Source organism: Sceloporus occidentalis, unplaced genomic scaffold, assembly GCF_023333645.1.
Source record: "Sceloporus occidentalis isolate IW3139 unplaced genomic scaffold, rSceOcc1.0.p SCAF_14, whole genome shotgun sequence".
Lineage (NCBI taxonomy): Eukaryota > Metazoa > Chordata > Lepidosauria > Squamata > Phrynosomatidae > Sceloporus > Sceloporus occidentalis.
Genome location: NW_028316994.1, coordinates 14,934,436 through 14,951,812, shown reverse-complemented (window position 1 = coordinate 14,951,812; position 17,377 = coordinate 14,934,436). Strand labels below are relative to the sequence as shown.

At 44.3% G+C, this 17,377-nt stretch overlaps 1 protein-coding gene across 4 annotated transcripts; it reads right to left on the bottom strand.

Annotated features, from left to right (window-relative positions):
• Positions 1–2,056: 2,056 nt before the first annotated feature.
• LRP10 (LDL receptor related protein 10) lies at positions 2,057–15,624 on the bottom strand. Of its 4 annotated transcripts, none has more exons than XM_089481171.1 (7): positions 15,525–15,624; positions 12,957–12,995; positions 12,114–12,249; positions 11,211–11,395; positions 9,336–10,188; positions 8,287–8,416; positions 2,057–5,974 (listed from the first exon to the last, which is right to left on the bottom strand). In XM_089481171.1, the coding sequence occupies exons 1-7, from the start codon at positions 15,574–15,576 to the stop codon at positions 5,414–5,416; spliced, it is 1,956 nt and encodes a 651-aa protein (XP_089337297.1). In that variant the 5' UTR covers positions 15,577–15,624; the 3' UTR covers positions 2,057–5,413. The 4 variants fall into 4 exon arrangements, with proteins under 4 accessions (XP_089337297.1, XP_089337298.1, XP_089337299.1 ...); XM_089481172.1 differs by having other exon boundaries at positions 12,114–12,246; XM_089481173.1 differs by lacking the exon at positions 15,525–15,624 and adding an exon at positions 15,156–15,279.
• Between the last annotated feature and the right edge of the window lie 1,753 nt (positions 15,625–17,377).

The window sequence follows — 17,377 nt, the reverse complement described above, 5'->3', positions numbered from 1 at the left end:
TTAGCATGTTAGTTTTAATCTTATATTGTTTAATCTTGTTTTAAGGGGGGGTACTACGTATATATGGATGTATTTTAGCTTGTTGTACGCTACTTTGATTGCCTGGCAAAAAGCGGGATAGAAATAAAAAATATATTTTTATTATTATTTATTCTCAAAGGTGCTACTCGATCCCTTTGCATACTGATATTCCAGGCTAACATGGCTATGTCTCTGAATTCTTATCTTGCATGATGTCCTCCTCAGCTACAGTCAAAAATGTGGAAGCAATGTAAGGTTCTCCCAATCCATGACTTCAGAGATTTGAATTCATGATTATTTTCTTTCTGGAAAGACAATTACCAGACTGTTGGCAGCGTAGCAAGCTGGAGATGTCCATCAAGATGGTTAAGCTCTTTCCTACGGCATTATTGCAACCACTTTTCATTATTCATTAATCCAGAATGATCCCTCCTTCCCCTTTCTGTACTGGCTGTGAATGTTGCCACACCAACGTGGGCATTTCATTGCATAGGAAACCTGAGTTGTTTGAACTATGCAAACAAAGTCATCCTCACCAGGTCCCTAAAGATTAGCAGCTGCATTGAAGTGATTAACCTCTCCTGAATAAAATTGCTGTTGTCATCTTCCCATAAGGTTGCACCTCCCAGTTTCAGTGGCAGCCATGGCAGTGAAAGTGATGCCCAGAGTGGGACTGCATGCTTTTTGTTCTGGATTATGGGACTTGTAGTCCCCCAAGTAGTTTGTCCAAACCATGGCATGGCAAAAGTGCATTAAGGGGTAATTAATCTGTTCAAAGTAGGCAACGTGGTGCAGTGGTTTGAGTGTAAGACTAGAACTCTGGGGACCAGGTTGGAATGCCCACTCAGCCATGGAAACCCACTGGTTGTTCTTGGGCAAGCCACTCTCTCTCAGGTATGAAGAACGTAATAGCAAACCTCCTCTGCATAAATCTTAAGTCAGTTGATTTGAAGGCAAATAATAACAATGAATCCCTATAAAGGTGTTTGCAAGAGAAAGGCTGCAGTCTCCAAATGAGCATCCAGACTGACCCATTATCTAAAGGCAACTCCATACACTAAATGCTCCTTTGCAGTCTTTACAGATGAGGCTTACTACTGTGCAATGAGCAAAGCACAAGAGGCTACCTATATATGCTTGTTTTGAATACAACAGCCAATAGGTACCACAATAGATCTGACAACCGCAGATTTATCTTTTTCCCTTATAAAATTGCATGTCTCCATTTATATGACTCATGCTCTCAAAAACTCTGTAATGTTCTTATTATTGCCTCCATCTTACATGCAGCAAACTGAGATGCTAAGTCACAACAACCAATACACACCAATTTTGTTGTTTCCATAATGAAGATGTAGGGACTGTTGTATTGTTTCTACATGATGGAAACCATTTCATATGAAGAAGAGATGCCAGGGTATTTTGCCTACAAGGCTTTTAGTAACTGTCCTGGGATAAATGCAAGCAATTCCATCTCTTTATAGCTCTCCAACTCTATACAACAGAGTTAATTTAGCTGCTAGCACCGCCAATCAGGTACCCGCCAGATGTGTCCAACCACAACAACCATAATTTAAGCCAACATAGTTGTTGACCAAGATGGCTGAGGATCATGGGAGTTGTAGTCCAACACATCTGGGAGGCATCTGGGCTCAGGAAGGCTAGAACATCTGGAGTTGGGAGGTTTCATTCCAGTGATTGTAAATATATCCAGTTTGGTGGAAATCAATCAACAGGTTGTTACTACTAGACCACTGTTTTCCAAATTTCAGTCTTCTGGGTGTTTTGAGTTCCAGTTTCCAGAAGTCCCATCCAGAACAATCAGGAATTCTGGGCGCTGAAGTCCAAAACATCTGGAGGACCGAAGTTTGGGAATCAAAGCTCTAGACAATTGACCATAGAAATGGGTCCACCAAGAATTGGTGAGAACTCAAATTAGGTCTCCTAGATTATATTCCAAACTCCATGAAGCTTCCATTGACTCTCAGTATATTGGTTGACTCAGAAATACAAAGGAAGAAAACTCGCCTTAGCATTATATTTCAAAATGTATTTTTTTTTTAATTTTTAGCAAAACTTTTAAAGGCAACAGAAGGTGAAATCACAAACAGAATGGCACCAGTTAGTGGTCACAGCTCAATCACAAAAAAAATACACAGTGCAAATATTTGCTCATCTAAATCGACGCTACCATTGCTTTCGGCACTCATACCCAGGGGAAAAAAATACAGAACGACAAGAAAACATGAACTCCTGGCTCCCATTAAATGTCACCACTGATTCACTGGTATCTTGAGAAGAAACTCTGCGAGAAAAGAGGGGAGGGAAAGATACTTAATTTTATATAACACACACACACTTGCCCCATTGGTAAACCAAGCAAAGGGGCCCAATCCACCATGGATGATTGTCGATGGGGCTTACACTGGAGAAAATATTGCTGATTTGGGCTATTTATCTTTCAGTGTCTTAGCGCTGGTTTGAGAGCTGCCTTCTACGAAGATCCAATATCACTTCAATGAAACTTCTCAGTTTGTCTGATTAAGAAGGCACTAGTTTAATAACTTCTTATGAGGAGGTTTCTTTTTAAACTGTCAAATAGGTAACATGATTCCCAAACCAGTCATTTTGATCCAGTGTGTATCTATGGATTTTCTAATCTTCTGATTCTTCTCCATTTGTGCATTTTACAATAAGATCAGTAACTCTCAACATTTCCCCATCGGGACTGTTGCTTTTAAGACTACTGCTGCAAAAAGGGATTTCTGAAGAGAAAATTGTGGCAGACAGAAAAATGAATGTGGGCTAGACTTATTCCTTTCAGAAACGAAATCCTTCATCAAAAGCCTGTATTCATAGTTCAGTCTGGCTGCTGGCTTTTACAAGCATAACTACCCAACTCTGAGCACCACAATCTACACCCACAAGTTTCTTTTCATATCATTTTTTCAAAATATTTTCAACTGGGTTGCCTTTTGTGCTTTGTAAAACAGACACAAAGGGTTGGGCAGTGGTTTCAAAACTATTTTATCCTCCTCTCTTTCTTTTCACCAGCTAAGAAACATGCTTGAAACTGAACCTTTGTCTCTAATTGTTATTTTTTTAATGAGATAGTTTAAAAAGAATTATTGGATTGCAGCCCTATTTAGTCATACTTGCATACATACAGACCCAGTGGAACCAATGGGACTTTAGTTTTAAATTTAAACTTACTTTATTTCAGTGGATCTACATCAAGTATGTCCAAACCAGGATCCAACCCATGGTTAAAACGTTAGCCCAAATATGATTTGAAAACAGCTAACAATAGTTTGGATTTTGGCATGGCCATACTTCACATTCTCACTGGTTTGAGTCAAACCTGCAATTCACTTCATCTTAAAAACAATTTTTAAATTTAAGTGGGCAAAGATAATATTCATTTTTTAATATCTTTTAAGTCAGACATTAACACTCACACACACAAGAACAAGCTCATACTGAATCATTAATTTTCTAGATAATCTGGATGTGCGTTATCAATTTTCCTGCTTCCTGTCATCGTAAAAACAATAAAGAGCAATGAACACTACAAAACTCTTAAATGATCATTGCCCTTGAGATATTTCTCTTATTCATTGTACAATTTTTTCCTTATTTACAACCTAATTGGATATCCCCTGTGCAAAATTTCACTTCTTTCATCAGCTGCTTTAAAAAATAATGTACAAAATATTTTATCAATAGAAAGTCAAAATATCTTCCATCTTTTTTGTTTTTAAAGTAGCAATCCTTTGCACTCACCTAGGAGCAAGTTCCACTGAACACAGTGGCATTTACCTCTGAATAAACATGCCTAGGATTGCCCTGTTAAAATTTCATTTTACCACAGAAGTATTTCCAGTGGAATCACTGAGTTTATATAATTTTCACCCTTCTTCCCCTTTTAATAATTCTATAATTGCAATAAATATGTCTAGTTCAAGCATACAGCGCTGCTTTTCTGTGTCCCAGCATCACACCATAATATTGGGATTTAGCCAATTCCATTATTGCCTTTAAGGGTTAGTCCCATTTATGTGCTACACAGATATATTTGCTTCCTTCAAGCTTTCAAGCAGACAAATATCTGTAATGTCTCCACCCAGAACATATTTCATCTCCATCCCCTCCTCCTCACTTTATAAGAACATTTTTTAAAATGTCAAGTGCATGTACTTCTATCACTTCCCATACAAGCCGGAATCTCAGTGCCAAATGAACCAAAAACCTGTCAGAGGCAGCTCTCAAGAAGAAGAGGATGATGATGATGATTACTGGGTGGACCCAAGGACCTCTTCTTCTTGTCTTACTACACGGAATTAAGGCGCAAATCCAGATGTGAAACATCCTTTTTTTGAAAAAAACATTATTTCACTGTCACAACAATGATATTTACGTATTTGGCCAAGTAATACAGTATTTGTCATCCCTTGTAGTGGTGATCAGGGAGGCGTCATCATGCCCTCAACTAGACGACTGCCTTGCTCAAATGGAACAGCATCTCTAAGAACTGCTCTTCTTACTCCCTTAAATGCCAGGCAACTATGGTTTGAATTTGCCAGTGTATTCCTGACAGTCATCTGGTAGGGTGAAGGCTGCTGCTTCTTTCTTTGGGTGTGCAGCATTGGCCTGAGGCTTCCTAGGGCTGTTTGTCCCCTTGTGCTGATGCACTGCAGAAGCGTGCCCAGGAATATTCTAGTTTCCTTGCACATGTGGAAAGAAGAACCAGCCAGCACACTCACGACAAGATGGCACCGCCTTCTTCGCCAAGCATTCAGGGCTGTCTGGACCACATTTTGGCACACTTCTGCAGCCAACCAGTGGCAGGGGTACAAAGGTGCATCACAGCTGTTACTGAGAAGGCACTATGCAAGCAGGTAATAGATACCTCCTTCCACAATGCCCCAAAAACTATATATACAGTTGGCCCTTGGAACTTGCAGGGTATCCGTTGCGGACTCCCCCATGAGTTCCAAAACCCATGCATATTCAAGCCCCATGGCTTGAATGGAGTGCATGTATGTGGGGCGTGCACCATGGGTGGGCGCCCCATTTATGTTAATGGTGGTCGCCCCTCCATGGATTTTCAAGTCCGTGGCTCTCAAATCCATGGACTTGGAGGGGCAACTGTACTGCCATAACCAGATATTACATCAACTTAGGTCACCAACAGGATTCAATCTTATTTCTTTCTTTTCCCGTTTGTGGCAATTGGGACTCTTTTGGAGAAAGACGATGGGAATTGGTACTGGAAGCAGGTCCATTCTTCTCGTTGTTGTTGTGCACTTGTAGCTTGGTGGGAAGTTCTTAAAAGGCATCATCCAGTGTTGTAAAGAAGGGCCACGCCAGCTCAGCTGGTGTGGATGGCTTCTCATGTCAAAAGGGGTTCATCATCAGCGTCCCAGTTCGCAGTGGCGTTAATGGTCTCGAGCCACGGTTCAGTGAGAGGCACCAGAAGGACATCATCCTCATCCACAGGAGACGGTGGTATGCTCAGGGGATCCCTTCCCTCCTCAGAGCATGGGGGCATGGGGGAGAAGAGACGAGCCCGGAGGGTGTGCATCATTCCTGAGAGGCGCGGTGTGGGAGGGTGAGGGACCTGGGGCTCTGGCGCAGATTCAGCAGGGAGAGGCAGGACCTTCTGAGGAAGAGGTGGGGCTTGTTCGTCAGGCTGGCCAGAAATTTCAGCTCCAGATAATGGCTCGGATGGGTTTTCAGGAACAGAGTGTGATGATGAAGTGGTGGTGGTGGTTGTAGAGGAAGATGGGGCAGGCTGAGGTAGCAATCCCATCCTGCGCATGCGCCTCACCACACGACGCAGAAAGCGATTCCGATGTGAATGGCGGCTTCCGTTGGTGGCGGCAGGGGAAGTCGTAGTTGGGTCACGACGCAACAAGTGCAGTAGAGATCGCAGGTTCCCCAGCATCGAATTCTGTAATGAGATTGAAGGGGGGAAATGAGCAGAGACTTAAACCAAATACAAGTGTGTTTTAACAGCCAGAGCTTCCTTCTTAGTATAAAGATATATATATATATATATATATATATATATATAGTTTTATACTAAAAAACAAATGACACAATAACAATGACAATAGACCAAAAAAGAGACTTACATACATATATCAACTGCAACATAATCTAATAACTTCCTTCTCCTACGAAAATTATTGTTTATTTATTGTTCATAATCTTTCTGTACATCCCAATAAAAATTGTTTCTATACTATTCCTGAATTTACATTCCTGTCCTCCCTATTCTGTCCCATTTGCTAAACTAATCTTCAACTGTATAACGCTTCAAACTTTATTAATATATCTTACTGCTTTTTTTAGCCTCATTTCTCAACCCATCTATAAAGAAATCCAACCCTAATCATCATCAGTCACCAAATCTATTCTTTAAAACTTGATTTTACTAGATTCCCTCATTTCTCTTCCTATAAGGGTTTTACACACTTCCAATCATCTTCATGACTTTTCAAAGTCTTATCACTAAGGAGAGTTGTTGCTTGTCCATTTCTGACATATCAAATCATTTTAAAAGCCACTCTTCTATTGTTGGTGCTTCATTATATTTCCATATCCTATTGTAAATTATTCTAGCAGCTGTAATCACCTACAATATATTTTTTCTATACTTCTCTATTTGTCTGTCTAATCCATCTAGCATTTTTAATAAACAGAATTTCGACATCAACAAGACATTGAACCTCAGTGTCTCTGTTATTTTAATATGAACATTTCTCCAGAATTTCTTTGCTTTGATGTACTACGACCGCATATGATGGAAGATACCATTGTCTTTCCCTTATTTCCAATGGTTATTTTTCATATTTCTATAAGTTTACTTGGTGTTAGAATGCCATTTCATAAAACATTTTATAATAGTTCTCCTTGAGATCATTACGCCTTGTAAATTTTAATTTTTGTTCCATACTATTGTTCCCATAATATTAGGTGTCGAAGATTTTGGGTTCATCTGACCATATTATCCTTCACTGTCTCTTCCTCCATTTTGAGAGTCATAGGTGCTGGATAGACAGGCGTTTGAGGCTCCCTTGTCATGTGCGAGGGCTGCCTGGTGGGTGGAGCGCCCACACGCCTGGCAACCCTTTCACGTGACGAGGGCGCCACAACTGTAGCGCACCTGCCAGATGCGGCACGTTACGGTTACGTCACAGCTGCACAGGAAGATGAGAGCGAACTGGCTAGTCATTAACACACATTCATGCCATTACACAACACGTGAACTCCTTGCCAGCTGCCCTCAAAGCTGCTGACCTCAAGACCTTCCCCTGGCACCTTTAACTGGCACAGTGGGGGCAACTGTGAGGGGGGGGGCAGCTGGCCATTTTCCTCTCCAGAACTCCCACAGGAAACCCAAATCCCCCCCCCCCCCACGTTTTCCTCTACAGTCCTTCCCAAAATGGCAACAAGGCAATGTTGCATCTCTTCCGGTCACCAGTTTGTGAGGAACTGCTGAGGCAAATAGTGGTCTTGGAGGGGGGTAGTATGGGGAGGGTGACATTTTTGCAAGCTTTCATACCTTTCGTTGGCTTTTTGTGTAGTTGGGAGCAAAAACAGTTTGAAAATCAAACCAAATTTTTAAAGGGAGGCTGGAGGGCTTCAAAGATCACAACAATGGGGTCCAGGGGCTACATAGGATGCAGTATGCCTTCCCCTGCTTTAAGCTCTTTGCTGTCTTTGGACGAACCCAGGCTGAGTTTTGAATGTGGTTTCGCAGGCATATTTATAACAGATCCAGCTATTGTACCAGCAGCTAACCACATCCCTATAGTAGCCATGTGACCGAATATTAGATGTTGTTCTTGCATGCCTTCAAGTCGTTTCCGATTTATGGCGACTATATCATGGGATTTTCATGGAAATATTTGTTCAGAGGGGTTTTTCCTTTGTCTTCCTCTGAGGCTGAGAATATGTGACTTGCCCAAGATCACCCAGTGGGTTTCTATGGCCAAGTGGGTATCCAGAGTCCTAGTCCAATGCTCAAACCACTACCCCACACTGGCTCTGGTACACCACATTATATACATCTGGATATACCCCAGAGACCATCTGATGAATTTTGCCCCACTGAGAATAATCTAAAAGGACGTAGTGAGTACCATGGGGAAAATGGTACAGCTGAACATAAGGGAAATGGAGAGATGGACAATCCTTTTCCTAAGCCAACAAGGAACATCCTTTTGAGGGAAGACATACACAACCGATCTGTCTTACCTGATTTGGATGCTCAGTAGGGAAGCCATCCACAGGAGGAATGACCCCACGGGCGATGAGCTGCCCGTAAGATGGCGGAGCCTGGCGCTGTACCAGCTGGGCCTCCATGCGGGACATTGGAGTTAAGACCCTGCAAGGAGAAAGGGAGCCAGTGAGAAGTACAGTCCTTACCCATCCTATGCCTTCCAGAACACACATACCTCAGTTAACAAGGCCTCTGACAAAGAAGCTCATTTTTACAAAGTGCTTTCCTCCTTATCCCTTATCTAGCTGAAATTTTTACCAGCATTAGCATGGACAGTATGATCAAGGAGGGCTGCAGTAACAACAACAAAAAAATTCACTATTCGGTTGCAGCCACATGCCTGCGGAAAACAACGCAATAAAACATGAGCTGGGAAATGATTCTCTTCTAGCTGATCCATTTCCAAAATGAAAATTCAAAGGGGAAGCGGGTGAAAGAAAAAGCCATCCACTGATGCATTTTGAAAGAAGTCTACAGAAGGCCTAAATGTTTTTCTTGACCTATGCAAGGCTTACCAGAACTGGTTATTTCATTTCACATGTGCACAGTGAATTTAAAAAATTGCTACAGCATGCTGAATTCCTCTTCTTTGTTGTGTAGAAACCTACCTCTATTCTTTCCCTGTTATTTCTACCTCTGGTACCAAATTTTCTTTTAAAGAAGTAATGCTGGGGAAGACATACTTAAACCATTACACCAAAATGGCTCCCTGCTCCCTATTTGTACAGTTGGCCCTCCGTATCCATGGATTATTTTATCCACGGATTCAACCATCTATGGCTTGAAAATATTAAAAAATATATACATTCCAGTAAGGAAACACCATTTTATTATGCCACTGTATTTCATGGGATTTGAGTATCCATGGATTCTGGTATCCACAGGGGCTCCTGGAACCAAACCCCAGTGGATACCAATGGCCCACTGTATGCCTCATTTCCAACACTGTCCTGTTCTGTCTGTGTAGTGAAATACCTATGTACTGTCCCTCCATATGCCCCTTCTACCCAAAAGTACTCCTCACCCAAACTCATGGTTGCGGAGGGCATAAAGACGGCAGGTACACCCCAGTGCTATCACCAGGAGAAGGCCGCACACCAGGCTGCCAATGACGGCGGCTGTCACGACTTTGCGTGGGAGGACGTAGGTACAATCTGCCTCATCGGAAGCATCAATGCAGTCCGCCTGCCCGTCACACATCCAGCTCTCATAGATGCAGCGCCCATCATGGCAACGGAAGTTGCCTGGCTGGCAGCTGTAGCAGTGGCGCTCGTCTGCAGCATCAGCGCAAAAGGTCTGGTAATTGCAGCGGTCAGCAAGTCCATAGCAAACGGCGCCACCCATCCCTTGCCCTCCGCAAGCATACTGTCCCAGCGGGCATCCACGGCAACCTTCTTCATCAGCACCATTAGCACAGTCCCAGGTCCCATCACAGCGTTCGGCAGCACTGTAGCAAGTCGCACCTTCACCGTCTCCTCCGCCACAGGGGAAATCCCACGGCACGCAGAAACCTCGCACATGGTAGGTGGCATTGAAACCACGGTAGGTTGTTCCTGCCGCTTGGTATGTGACCCAGGCACGGCTGGAAGGCGAATCCACTGTGACCACCTTGTTGTTACTGGTGTAGTCCAAATTGCGCAGCAAATGGGGGTGAAGGGTGGTCCCAGGTACCCCTTCATAGACCCGCAGGGAGTCCCCAATGTCTAATTCAAGGAGGGTGAAGCGGATGCTCAGCGGCCGGCTGTCGTGAGCGTCGAGGGCCCACTGGCAACTGGCAGCCCCCAGGTAAGAGTCAGATGCAAAGCCTGGTGAAAAGAGGACCCCATAGAAATTGTCCAAGGTAAGGTTGCATGGGTAGGCAGGCCAGGTTTTGGATTCTGTACCACAGAGAGAGATAAGAATTATCATTTATTTTCTGTTACAATATTTACATCCCATCCTCTACCTAATGATTGCAAGCCGGCATACAATAAAACTAACCAGGGTAGAGAGGCCCTTGAAAAAGCATGTCTGTCCCACCATCCTCATAGGTACATCTGGTGGGGACACAGGAGAAGGCCTGTTTGGTGGCTGCTCCCAGGCTCCTTCCTGGGCTGCATCCATACTGCAGAAACAATCCAGTTTCACACCACTTTAACTCCCATGGCCTATGTGGTGGAATGCTGGGAACTGTAGTTTTGTGAGACATTTAGACTTCTCAGTTAGAGCTCTGGTGCTACAAGAAATTACAATTCCAAAAATTCCATAGTGTTGAGCCGTGACAGTTAAAGTGGTTTCAAACTGGATTATTTCTGCAGTGTGAATGCAGTCCTAGAGAGGTTAAACTCACACACTTTCTAATATGCTTTTATTGGCAAGCCTTTGATGGCTGAGTGCTTGTGAGGAAAAGGTCATTTCAGAATGTGCTGAACTGTATATTTGTTCTCTTCCTAACAGTCCGACTTTTAAATGTTTTAAATTCTATTGTTAGTTTAACTGCATATTTCATTTTCATATGATCTGGATTTTAAAATGGCATTTGTTTTAACCTCTGCAAACTGCCTCGAGTCCTGAATTGGAAAAAAAAATAGACAGGCTATTAATAGAGATGATGTTTCTAGTTAGGGAGGCAAGTCGATGGAAAAAGAAGTATCCTTTCCCCCTTCCTCTAATTCTGTCTTTGGGTCTAGCCATATTACAGAATCAATGCAGTGTGACACTACTTTAACTGCCATGACTCTGTTCAACAGAATCCTGGGATTTGTAGTTTGGTGAGGTATTTAGCTTGGTCTGTCAGAGAGCTTTGGGGCTTCACCAAGCCACAAATCCCAGGATTCTGGAGGATGGCAGGTCAAGTGGTGTCAAACCACTTTAATTCTGCAGTATGGATGCATCTGTGAGCTCTACTACGCATTGGTACCTCTCTGGTACTTCAGCTGAAACCCATCTCCTGTCAGAAACTTCCAGCTGTAGGTCAGGGTCACGTTGCCTCCTTTTATCCGGAGGGGCTCGGGATTTTTGGAGCCACAGATTTTCCATGGAGGTTGAAAGGATGAACGAACGATCAGCATCTCTGAGTTGCAGGAGAGAGAGAAGTGCTGGAACCTGTGGAAGAGAAAGGGGAAACTGATGAGTGTTGGGTTTGGTTTCAATGCGATCCTCCCTGAGAAACTTTCCAGAATGCATTTGGAAGCAGAAGAGGTTGGGAAGTGACAACTTTATCTCCAGAAAATTCCACCTGCAAATATCTTGGAAGATTCTCTCAGAGAGAAAATCCACATTTTGTGTTTGTGCGTGTCTCCAATTCTCTTGTTGACTTATGGTGACCCCATGAATTCCATAGGGTTTTCTTAGGCAAAGAATACTCAGAGGTAGTTTCCCAATTCCTTCCTCCGAAATCTAGCCTACAGCGCCTGGTATTCGTTGGTCTCCCATCCAAGTAGTAACCAGAGCTGACCCTGATCAGACAGGGTGTATTAGCACCCAAAGGAACAGGGAAAATGGGCAATGGGAATTGGCATGACACAACAGTACAGTACTAAGTCTGTGGGGTATACGTTCTCAGGCTTACCGTAGCTAGCGAACATCACGGTTAATGGTGAATGCTAAATGTTAAATTTCCAGTGGAAATTGACCAAAGAGTTGTGCCAAAGGACCTCCAGATGCCTAGAAAAAACTTTTTTTTTCCAGATGTGGGTACCAGATGCATGGATATAGGACATACTGTACTGATTGGCCCATGATGGAAAATAGGCACTGGGATTGGGAATGGTGACGTTCTCCCAGTAGTAAGGTAGAGCAGGTGCACATGTTTTCATCTCACCTGATATAGATGACATCCTCAGGCCCGCCCAGAATAACCCAGCTACAGCTACTATATGACATCTCCTGCACAGAAGGACTACGGATCAGGCCTTGCGGTTCTTTCCGGATGTCAGGGTAGCCTTGGCAGATGCCTGCTGGGAGAGAGAAAGTCAGTAACATAAGTAGATCTTCCACATTGTTGCAGCTTCCCTTGCAGAGGAATCATCTTAATAATGCAGCCAGCCCTCCACTTTTGCCAGTGTTATTATTTGAAGGTTTGATTGATTTGTTCTCTCTAGGAACCTCTAGGTCCTCCGGCGCAACTCTGATGGAAATTGACCATAGAGTTGCACTGGAGCAGTTGCTAGAGAAAACACTTCTCTAGGCATTTGTAGTTCTATGGTCAACTTCTGATTGAGTTGAGTGGGAGGACTTAAGAGATTCCTAGAAAGATGTTCTTTCAGGTTAAAAACATAGCGCTTTTTTATCTGCGTTTTCCGCAACTTTCACAGCAATCCTGTGCCACTATCCCCAACGAATGTGGAGTGGCCACTATATATCCCAAGACACCAGCCCTTTTTGGCAGAGAAGGCGACAGACCTTGTGAAACCGCAGATCCCAGGATTCCATGCAACACTTAAAATGGTGTCAAACTGTATTACTACTACAGTGCAGATGCACCTTTAGGCTTCTTTTGCTTGCTGCTCAGAACTGCTTTCTAGAATATGTCTAGGTCTCTTATTTGCTTCAAATCCTTCCTCAAAGGTCACACGCTAAATAAATAAAATGGAGGAAAAGAGGCCCACTCCTCTGTCTCCCCCCCCCCCGATCCCTCAAAGTCCAATGCCCTCTCTTCACTTACCCATATATGAAGAGTAGCTTTCAATGGGCTCAATGACACCTATGGAATAGAAAGTACGATAAATCAAATTCCAGGAAGGTCCAAAAAGCCATTTAGAGGGGAAATATAGCAAAGGATCCCACAGACTTAACTGCATTATTTCTGCCGCGCAGATAGAGCCTTGGTCTATAAATTTGTTATGTGACTTGATCTCTATGGCTGAGCAGGGATTTTTAATAAGTCATTTATTAATGTTACACTTCCACCATACTTTTGAAGTAACAGGAAAAGGTGACTTCTTCCACCCAGAAGTGCTGCCACTGTTATTCATAATTTCACTTTCGAAATATACCTTCATGCCAGCGTGTTATAGTGGTCTGGGCATCGGACTAGGAGACCAGGATTCAAATCCTGGCTCGGCCATGGAAACCCACTCGGTGGCCTTGGGCAAGTCACATTCTCTCAGCCTCAGAGAACGGCAATGGCAAACCCCCTCTGAAGAAACTTCCCAAGGTTTGCCTTAGGTTTGCCATAAGTTAAAAATGACTTAAAGCCACACAACGACAACAGCCTTATTATATAAAAAGGAATGAGCTGCAGGATCTTTATTGTGTTTATTTTTGTAGACCAGCATCCGTTTTCTGAGAACACACGAAATGGCATTCTTATAAAATATGCACAGGAAAAGAAAATGAGCTAAAAAATAATCTTTATCAATAGTAAAAACCAATAGGTTACCAAATACAATGAGCAACAGCTGGACTGGGCCAGTATAAAAAGTCTGTGTGTGATAATAGATGTTCTCTTTTACCCAAAATACTTGGGACCAGAAGCATTTTGGATTTCAGAGTTTTTCAGATACATAATGAGAGACCTTGAAGATGGGACCCGAATCTAAACACTGACATTTATTTATGTTTCATATACATCTTATACACATAACCTGAAGGTAGGTTTATACACAACATCTGTAAATGTTTTGTGCATGAAACAAAATTTATGCACACTGAACCATCAGAAAGCAAAGGTGTCACTATCTGAGCCGCCCATCTGGACAATTTTGGATTCTGGGATTCCAGACAAAGGAGATTCAATCTGTACAAGAGCAGAAAGATCCCTTCCATCCTGCAGGATAATGGGAGTTGTAGTCCAATACCATCTGGAAGACCCAGCCAGGTAGGTAAAGACAGGATTCCAACAATGAGTCAGGCACACCATCAACCGGAAGTTTCAACCCAAGTTTATAATGACAACAACACTTGTGTCAACTCTTAACTATGCAGCTGTGTGTTCAAAGCAGGCATCGCTTGGGGCTGCCAAGGCGGATTATTTTAGATCTTGAATTGTAGTGGAAAAATCAATGTTGTAATTGTTGTTGTGTGCCTTCAAGTCATTTTGGACTTATGGCAACCCTAAGGCGACCTTATCACAGGGTTTTATTGACAAGATTTGTTCAGAGGAGATTTGCCATTGACTTTGCTGAGGCTGAGAGAGTGTGACATGATCAAGGTCAGACAGTGGGTTGCATGGCGGAGCTTGGAATTAAGCCCTGGCCTCCAGGGTGAAGTGGTTTGAGTGTTGGACGACCCTGGAGACCAGGGTTTGAATCCCAGCTTGGTCATGAGTGTCCTTGGGCAAGACACACTCTCTCAGCCTCAGGGGAAGGCAAAAGACAAACCCCCTGTGAACAAATCTTGCCAAGAAAACCCCATAAGAGTAGCCTTAGGGTCGTCACGCTTGAAAGCACACAATAACAAACCTGCAGCCAAGAAGCTCTAGTACATCAGTTCCTAAACTCTGGTCCTCCAAGGGTTTTGGACTTTAGTTCCCAGAATCCCTGAACATCAGCCAAGATGGCCAGACTTCTGGGACTGAAGTCCAAAAAACTGGAGCGCCAAGGTTTGGGAGCCACTGCTCTAGTGCCTCAGTGAACTACAAATCCCAAGAGTCTATAGGATGCAGCTACCCACCCCTAATTTGGCACCATTCGCACGTGGTGTGTTTCCCCAGGGCATTTTCACCGCTTCCCGCATCATCCTCTCAAGAACAAGGGCGGCCAGCGTGGTGTAGTGGTTTGTGCCTTTGGTTACGACTCTGGAGACCAGGGTTCGAATCCCTGCTCATCCATGGAAACCCACTGGGTGACTTTGGGGCAAGTCACACTCTCTCAGCCTCTGAGAAAAGCAAGAACAAAACTCTGAATAAATCTTGAGATCTCACATGGTGGCGTAGTGGTTCAAGCCTTGGGCTATGACTCTGGAGATCTGGATTCGAATCCCTGCTCATCCATGGAAATCCACTGGGTGACTTTGGGGCAAGTCACACTCTCTCAGCCTCTGGGAAGGACAACTGCAAACCACAGGGAGCGTGGTGCAGTGGTCAGACCCTTGGACCACGACTCTGGAGACCAGGCTTCGGATCCCTGCTTGGCCCTGGGAACCAAGGTGGCCTTGGGTGAGTCACACACTCTCAGCCCCAGGAAGAAACAAACAAACATGATAGGCTCACTTGAGGAAATGAAGGCACAGAACAACAACAACAACGACAAGGGAAGGTTCAAGGAAGAGATTGTGTTTCTCTTTCTCTTACCTAAGAGCAGTCCCAGGAGGAAGGTCCATTTGACTCCAAGGGACCCCAGCATCTTTGGCCTTGGATTCTGGGCTGGAACTGGGCAGAACTTGCACCGGGATCCAAGGGCCATCTTGGCCTTCACTGAACTGGGGGGGGGGGGGGGGGGGAGGGTTTCAAGCCTTCCCTTTGGAAAGGGGGGGGGGTCCCTCTTGCTTTTGGGGGGGGAGTGCTGCTGCTCCGATCTCAGGATCTGGGTGCGAAAGGTGCGCCTCCAAAGCAGAAAGCCCTCTCCTCCTGATGGGGAAGTGGGGGCGCTTTCTCAGCCCCTTCTCTGCCCCCGACCTTCCAAGCCTCGGATCGGGCCTTCAGCCCCCCAGGGCTGACCCCATCAGGCCTGCTCTGGGCTCCCCTTCCGCCTCGGAGGCTTCCTCCTTTCGCAAAGAGGAGGAGGAGGAGGAGGAAGCGAAGCCAGCAGCAGCCAGGTCTCCTCCCTCTCGCCTCCTCCTCCTCCTCCTCCTCGGCTGCCTCCTCCTCCTTTTGGAAACTTTGTTTTCCTGCCACTTCCTGCCTCTTTGCAACTTTCCTCCCCGCCTCTCCTGCGTTCACACGCGACACGTGTCATCCTGCGGGGAATTAACCCCTGCCTCCTCTCCTGGAGGAAGCAGCAGAGCCCAAGGCAGCTGGCAGGGAAGGCAGGGAGGGCCATTTGGAGATGATATCGATGATGATGATGATGATGATGATGATGATGATGATGATGATGATGATGATGGTGCACCTTTGAGACCCACTGAAAGAAACAAGTTGGCAGCAGGAACTTTGCTAGACTTCAGTCTACTTCCTCAGACGCAATTGAATTGAATATAATAAAAATGATGATGATGATGATGATGATGATGATGATAATAATAATAATAATGTAGAGATCTTGTAGCATCTTTGAGACTCACTACAAGATCTCTCTGCATTAAACCCATGCCACCACCAGCTTCTTTTGTTTCACTTCCTCTCAAAGGGCCTTCAAGATCTCTCAGCCTCAGAGGATGCCAATGGCAAACCACTCGGGAGAAACTTGCCAACAAAAATCTGTGATAGTTTCTCCTTTTGTTGTTGTTAACTGTCCTCAAGTCGATCTGGACCCATGGCGACCCTATGGATGAGTCTCCAAGACCCTCTGTCCTGCGCTGCTCTGCTCAGCTCCTGCAAACTCAAAGTGATCTCTTGAATAGAGTCCATCCATCTTGCATGCGGCCTCCCTCTCTTTCCACTCCCCTCTACCTTTCCTAGCATTACTGCTTTTTGCAGTGATTCATGTCTTCTCAGGATATGTCCAAAGTACGGCAGCCTCAGTCTTGTCATCTTGGCTTCTAGGGTTATTTCTGGCTTGATCTGCTCCAGGACCCATTGGTTGGTCCTTTTGGCTGTCCATGGCATCCTCAGCACTCTTCTCCAGCATCACATTTCCAATGAGTTGGTTTTCCTCCTATCTTCTTTCTTAACTGTCCAGCTCTCAGGTCCATCCATGGTAACAGGGAATGCAATGGCTTGTACGATTCTAACCTTTGCGATCAGTTGTATATCCTTGCATTTTAGGATCCTCTCTCATTCTTTCATAGCTGTCCTTCCGCAGTCTCCATTTCTATCAGTGTTTGATCCCAGGTATGAGAACTCTTTTAACTAATTCAATTTTGTGTCAGTTCTCTGTGGTCATTATTTGTGTGTTGTTTATGTTCAGCAATAGACCTGCCTTGGCACTTTCTTCCTTGATCTTCCTTAGTAGTTGTTCCAGGTCTTTGAGGTTCTCTGCTAGTATTATGGGGTCATCTGCGTATCTCGGATTGTTGATGTTCCTTCCTCCTATTTTCATTCCT

Bases quoted from the DNA above. Each gene is read 5' to 3' on its own strand.
- LRP10 (XM_089481171.1), bottom strand. From the start codon at position 15,576: ATGCTGGGGTCCCTTGGAGTCAAATGGACCTTCCTCCTGGGACTGCTC. The intron at 12,250-12,956 runs GTAAGTGAAGAG...TCTCTCTCCCAG, and splicing joins AAGCTACTCTTCATATATGG to CAGGCATCTGCCAAGGCTAC. The intron at 5,975-8,286 runs GTAAGACAGATC...ATCTCATTACAG, and splicing joins CTACTGAGCATCCAAATCAG to AATTCGATGCTGGGGAACCT.